Source organism: Siniperca chuatsi, linkage group LG12, assembly GCF_020085105.1.
Source record: "Siniperca chuatsi isolate FFG_IHB_CAS linkage group LG12, ASM2008510v1, whole genome shotgun sequence".
Lineage (NCBI taxonomy): Eukaryota > Metazoa > Chordata > Actinopteri > Centrarchiformes > Sinipercidae > Siniperca > Siniperca chuatsi.
Window position 1 is genome coordinate 21,878,531 of NC_058053.1, and position 6,070 is coordinate 21,884,600.

The 6,070-nt window shown below is 39.4% G+C and overlaps 1 protein-coding gene across 1 annotated transcript; it reads right to left on the bottom strand.

Annotated features, from left to right (window-relative positions):
* Nucleotides 1–215: 215 nt before the first annotated feature.
* Nucleotides 216–5,778, bottom strand: cnga4 (cyclic nucleotide gated channel subunit alpha 4). Its single transcript, XM_044215667.1, has 7 exons — nucleotides 5,214–5,778; nucleotides 4,582–4,683; nucleotides 4,358–4,464; nucleotides 3,327–3,910; nucleotides 2,967–3,212; nucleotides 2,322–2,487; nucleotides 216–1,360 (listed from the first exon to the last, which is right to left on the bottom strand). The coding sequence occupies exons 1-7, from the start codon at nucleotides 5,357–5,359 to the stop codon at nucleotides 543–545; spliced, it is 2,169 nt and encodes a 722-aa protein (XP_044071602.1). The 5' UTR covers nucleotides 5,360–5,778; the 3' UTR covers nucleotides 216–542.
* Nucleotides 5,779–6,070: the final 292 nt, after the last annotated feature.

Sequence of the window (6,070 nt, forward strand, 5' to 3'; positions counted from 1 at the left end):
TGACACACATTACAGGTGTATTATTGAGGAGTTTGACTTGGAAGTGAGAAGTCAGCTAGTAAGTTTATATTACTTACAGTAATGGAAGAAGTATTCAAATCTTTACTTAAGTAAAAATAGCAATAGCACATTATAAAACTCTAGCATTGATTTTATGTAGCATTCATGTTTTTTTCGAGCCCAAAAGAGACAAATTACAATATAAAGTGGCAAAATTAATATACATATGACAAAACCCCACTTAACATTTGTTCATTGAATTCCTTTTAAAAGCAATCAATTCATCTGCATTCAACCTACAAAAATTTATCTAAAGTATTTTATCAAATTAAGAAGAAAAATCTGTCATGTAGTTTCAATCGACAGTGGGGTACAATGCTGCCATCTAGGGGTGCAACGTTGTACTGCAGAAAGTCTGTCAATGAGCTGTTGAGGTTTTCAATATTTTTAATAATATAAAACAGACAAACGCCTACAGACAAAAATACACACTTAGATTTTTTTTAACTTCACTCTCCTTTTCAGTTATTTTGCTTTTTCATTCATTTTTTCTGCCCTTCATCTTTCTGCCCCGTCTCTCTTTTTTCTGAGTCTTCTTCAGCCTTTTCTCTCCCCTCCTCAGAATCTCTCTCTCCATTTTTCTCTTCTTTTTCATCTTCAGGTTCAATCTCAGCTCCATCTCCTTTTCCAGGTCTGTCATCTCCTTTCTCTCTGGTTTTCTCTGCATCATCTTCTTTTTTCTTTTCCTGATATTCCGGGTCTTTCAACCCAGATTTATCTCCATCCAAAATCCTTTCCACGTCTTCTTTTGTACTTTTGGTGCTCTCTCCATCTCCCTCTTTGGTCACATCATTACCATCTTCTCCTTGTCCCTGTTTTTTTACCTTTGCATCTGAACCCTCCTCTTCCTCTCCTTCTGCCTCTTCTCGCTCCCAGTCAACCTCCCCTCCCACCCCTTCTCCTCTACCTTGTGCCTTTTCTCCTTCTTCCCCATCTTCTGGCAGCTGAGTCTCCACTGCTGCCACCTCCCACTCCAGCTGCTCTACCCTGGCCTGCATCTTGCGGTTGCTCGACTCTAATTCCACCATAAGTCGAGCTAGTTTTGTTTGCAGGATTTCCAAGTTGCTCTCCAGCCTTTTTATCTTGGTTTCGACTTTCTCTGTCTCTTCCTCCTCTCCCTCCCCACTCTCCTCCAACATGCCCATCTTGGTCAGGATCTGTCTGCCTTTCTCCTCCAGGTGACGTTTGGCTGCAGGGAACTCGGATAGCACGTCTGTCAGGTCCTCTTTGGACAAGCTGAACAGGTCAGAGTAGCCAATGCTTCGGATGTTGGCAGTGCGACGATTGCCTGACCTGTTACCTAAAAAGAAACATGGTGCACATTTTAAAAAAGAAACAAATATCAATACAAAGGATGTTTACCAACCCATGTTCGATTATTAAGGCAAGCCCGTTTCAGAGTTTAAAGGAACACTAGGGAAATGAGAAGGTCAGTGGTTTACATGTCTAATTGCTTAATGCTGCTCTTCATGGCTGTGTGTAAAATGTGGTTTTTACAAGTTTTTATTTAGTGTTGCTCATTTGTGCTTTGTTGCTTTGCAGTGAATAATGGATGTTATTATATTATTGCATCGATGTTTTGCTGCTTTCAGTTGCTCTGCGTGATTTGTGCATTATCTTGAGAAATTTGATTTTTTTGGCTATTGTTATCTCTTAAGCATGCTGTCCCATGTTTGTATTTCTTAACATTTTTTCATTGGTTTTAGAAAATCTTGCCAGTGGATTGAAGTTGAAAATTAGCTAGCTGGTTGTCTTAAATAAATACATGAAAATGAAAATAAATAAAATTTCATCACTGTACATCCAGTACAGAGATACATCCAGAATGTGTTTAGCCCAACTTTGTACAAAGACTGGAAGCCACAGCTCCAAAACTGTCTTATTTAATTATTGAATAAGCAACATCTAACTTGGCCAGAAGCATATCAAGCTCATGTAGTTTGAATTGTAAGTTCAAGAATTAACCCTTGTGGGAGTCCGCATGTCATAGAGATTTGCACAGATTTTTGCAAATCAGTACCAACTATAAGGCAGCACAACCACACTGCACTAATGTTTCTTTTGCTTACTTCATACACCATCATGCCCCCACTCCAAAAGATGAACTCTCACACTATAAAGGTATTGTACACTTCTTCAGCATCTCACTGTTCCACCTCAAAGGACAAGCAATTTCCTTTCATTAGCTTCATCTACAGGATCTTCCCATGAACATTCTCTGTGACTCTGACCGCAGTTATAGTACTTGACACTTGACTTACCTTTGATGTTGAGGATACTAATTTCCCCAAAGAAATTCCCTTCACCCAGCACAGCAAACTCTGTGACCCCATCATCTGCTACAACTGCAAGTTTTCCCTCTTTGATGATGTACATTTCATGGCCCACATCTCCTTTCCTGCAGACGTACTCTCCTGGACTGAACACCTGCAAGACAAAAGGTATGAGAAACCTCTTAATCCTTAAACAGTTCTTTTCTGAAACCATTTCTGACGTATTAGATAATAAACGTATTGCTTTCTTTTTGATGGTTTGGATGATCAGTGACAACAGTGGAGATGACATCAACTTGTGCATTATGTGTACAGTATTTCTTGTATTTATTGTTGTACTTATGTGCTGTATTTATTATTCATTTGACTACTGTCTGTAAACCAAATTTAAGCTCTACTCTACTCTAGAGCCTAAGATGAACATTGGACAGACTATAGGGTGATGCGTCTTGCCTGGTTCTAATTTGTATATACCATTGCTCACACTCAGCCACATGGCTTTTGGTGGGGCTAGCTAATTCCGTCCAATCCCATTTCCATGCCTTTTATTTGTGATGAGGAAAAAAAAATCTGGTGCCTGCCTTAACTCCTTGAGCCACCTGTACCTTTTGACTGCCATCTTTTTCCCCTGACCTGAGGTGTTAGTTTAAGCACCAGCTCCTCCAGAAGACTTTTCTCACAGTTCTGGAAGATGGTGACTTTGGAAAGTGTGGGAAGGTGAACGCTGACAGCGATCTCTGTCCTCAGGTGTATGGGCAGCTGCTGCAGGATTTCATTCTCTCGCATGATCTTCTTGTTGATGTGAAGATGCTGGTACCAGTTGTCGATACGCTGTCGAAGCTCCTTGCTTACGTAATGGCTACGCAGATATGCCTTGACCTGAAAGAGGAAAAGAAGAACCTTATTTACTATAAAACAAATTAAATTATCACCTAGACAAATAATGTAATTAAACATGAAGCCATCTCCCATACCCTTACTTTCCCAACTTACCAGCTCATGGTTAGGGAAGAAGACATTATCACGGTCCCTTAGGCTTGTGATGACATTGCCAACATTGCCAACAACTGATGCAAACACCAGCACGGCAATGAGCAGGTCTGCAATCATAAACAAGTACTCCTCTTCCCTTTTTGGCAGTGGGGTGTCCCCTACTGTGGTGAAAATCAGGGCAGAGAACCAGAAGCAGTAAAAGTACTGACGACGCATGGAGGCAAACTCTGGGTCGGTGATGTTGGGGTAGACCCAACGATCACTTCCAAAGCCGATGTAGCTGGACAGTGCAAAGTAGAGACAGGCATTCCAGTGGATCAACACAAAGATGTAGATCATGAGCTTGGAGATGCGGAAAGTGTTGGGGTAGGAGGTCCTCGTCTCCATGCGATCCAGGGCCTCGTTGAGTCGTGGCATACGCAGAAGGCGGTTGATCCTCACCAGCGGCGTTTGCATGCCAAAGACAAAATAGAGGAAGTCAGTGGGCAGCAGGGAAGCTAGGTCCCTCAAGAATCGTTTAGAGTGCAGGTAGCGCTTCTTCAGCTGAGTTAGGTCCTTGATCAGGATGCCCTGATCCAAGTAACCTGGAGAGGGAAGAACAAGGTGTAACACTTACACTGGTACAATTACGTGTAATTATAAGTATATAATATAAGTGTAGGTTGGCGCTAACTATTAGGGAGTATCAGATCCATCTGATCCATCTTGTGAGAGTAACTGTTGGTCGACTATGCTGAGTGTGTTATTTTGACAAAATATCATCAAACCGCATTTTAGACCTCATGTAGAAAAAAATGCCTCCTTATGGAAAAAAAAGGTTACTTTTATGAAAATTGGTTCAAGGCTCTAATTAGGCTTTTTGGAGTAAAGTCTGGTAGTTTGTAACTAGCTCGACCAGAAAGGTGTAAGTATGTTGCACAACTTGTCTATGGTGTGATAGTTCTAATGCTTCTTTATTATTTATAATTATATATTATATTATATAATACATATAAATATATTTTTAAAAATTACAAAAATGAAATATTAACCTGTGTGAACAGTGATGATCATGTCAACCATATACATGAGGTCTGACAGATAGTCCAGTGTAAGCCACACAGGCAGGTAGCTCAGTGCAATTTCAGTGAAGCACGTCCTGAGAAAACATAACCAATAAGACTGGCTTTCAAGGGATGTCAAATGATTACTGGTTATATGTTTAGATATATGATTATTATTACTATTTGATATTCATTATATTTCAAGCATTTACCTCAAAATGATGATCACCCAGTTGTAGACAACGGGGAAGATCATGACCTGTAGCCAGACATAATAAAACTGTTCTGCCGGATCAACCAACCATTCTTTCCAACTGAGAAGGAAATGATGATGGAGAGAATGGAGAGAAATGAAATGTATTTACTACTTTATCTGTCATACACAAGGAACATTGTCATATAGACACACATAGTTATCAAAATATAAATTTTGTCCATATTGCCTACCCTATGTGTTTGTAAATATATACCTCTCTGTAATTTAAATTGAAAGTTTTAGAAAAAGCCTATGATTTGGCAGACCCCTCTTTTACATCCTGTAACACATTAATATGCAAGAACAATGCTGGAGTATACAATTGAACAAATGTTCTTGTCATGGATGAAGAAAGCGTTCTGTAGTATTAGAGTAGTAGACTATAGCAGAGTGCATTAGTTGGACTTCAAACATTTATTCTGTCATCCAAGATGCTTTGTCAGTTCTTCGCCAGGACAGAAATGATACAGTGTATTGAATACATTTACAACTAAAATTACATTTACTGCATGATTGAGAATCTTCGTAGTGATCAAAAATGTTTTTTTCTTTTTGCAAAAATGTCCATCGCAACCATTAATTACTCACTTAACTTTCAACTTCAGATCCAGATTGAGTTTCCCTCCATCCTTGACTCCTTCTTCTCCTTCCTCATTCACTTTCTGCTCCCGTTGCCATCTGAGCAGTCTTTGCCATTGGTTGCCCCCAGCACTAACATCACCTGTTTTATCCATTCTCCAAAGTGTAGCCTTAGACTAACATTGTTTTCTGAATGACGATGGCCTTTGCTCTCGATCTTCTTCTCTCCTGCATGAGCGTTGCACTTTCTTGGACAATAATTCAAGCAACCTTGTTGACTAGCATCAGGCAGTACTGCGTGGTTTGCCTAACAACAAACCAGGTCTATCTGAGCACTGCCTGGTGATGCAGGTCTCTATGGAAGAAAACCACAACAGATGTCATGTGTCCTCTGGGAATCCTTCCCTCGCCTAGAAAACCAGAGAGGTCTTCCTCTGCACATCCCAGAGGCTGCTAGAGACATCAAACAATGACTGGAGTATAGAGCCCAAGAGAATGTGTCACAATCAATAAACATACAGAGTGCACTGTATATGTACTTAGAGATATGCCACATTAAGAGAGAAAACTAATAATTAAAGGAGACAATCATGTTTTTTTATTCCATTTATTTGTATTAGTTTTTAACTAGGAATAATATGGCCAAAATGAAATGTTTGCAAAAAATAAAAAATATTGACTTTTGAAAGAAATGTGTTATTGGTATTTAATTGAAAAATGTATATCATTAAATAGCAACTTTGAAAGTGAAACTGTGAAAGTGAAATTGAAAAACTTGAAATGGGAACACGGAAAAGCTCAAATGGACACGTGAGAGTGGAAATGTGCAACGCGAGTTTAAATGAAAAGCTTTAATTATATCTTTA

Bases quoted from the DNA above. Each gene is read 5' to 3' on its own strand.
- cnga4 (XM_044215667.1), bottom strand. From the start codon at position 5,359: ATGGATAAAACAGGTGATGTTAGTGCTGGGGGCAACCAATGGCAAAGA. The intron at 4,684-5,213 runs GTGAGTAATTAA...TTTCCTTCTCAG, and splicing joins GATCTGAAGTTGAAAGTTAA to TTGGAAAGAATGGTTGGTTG. The intron at 1,361-2,321 runs GTAAGTCAAGTG...GTTTCTTTTTAG, and splicing joins TAGTATCCTCAACATCAAAG to GTAACAGGTCAGGCAATCGT.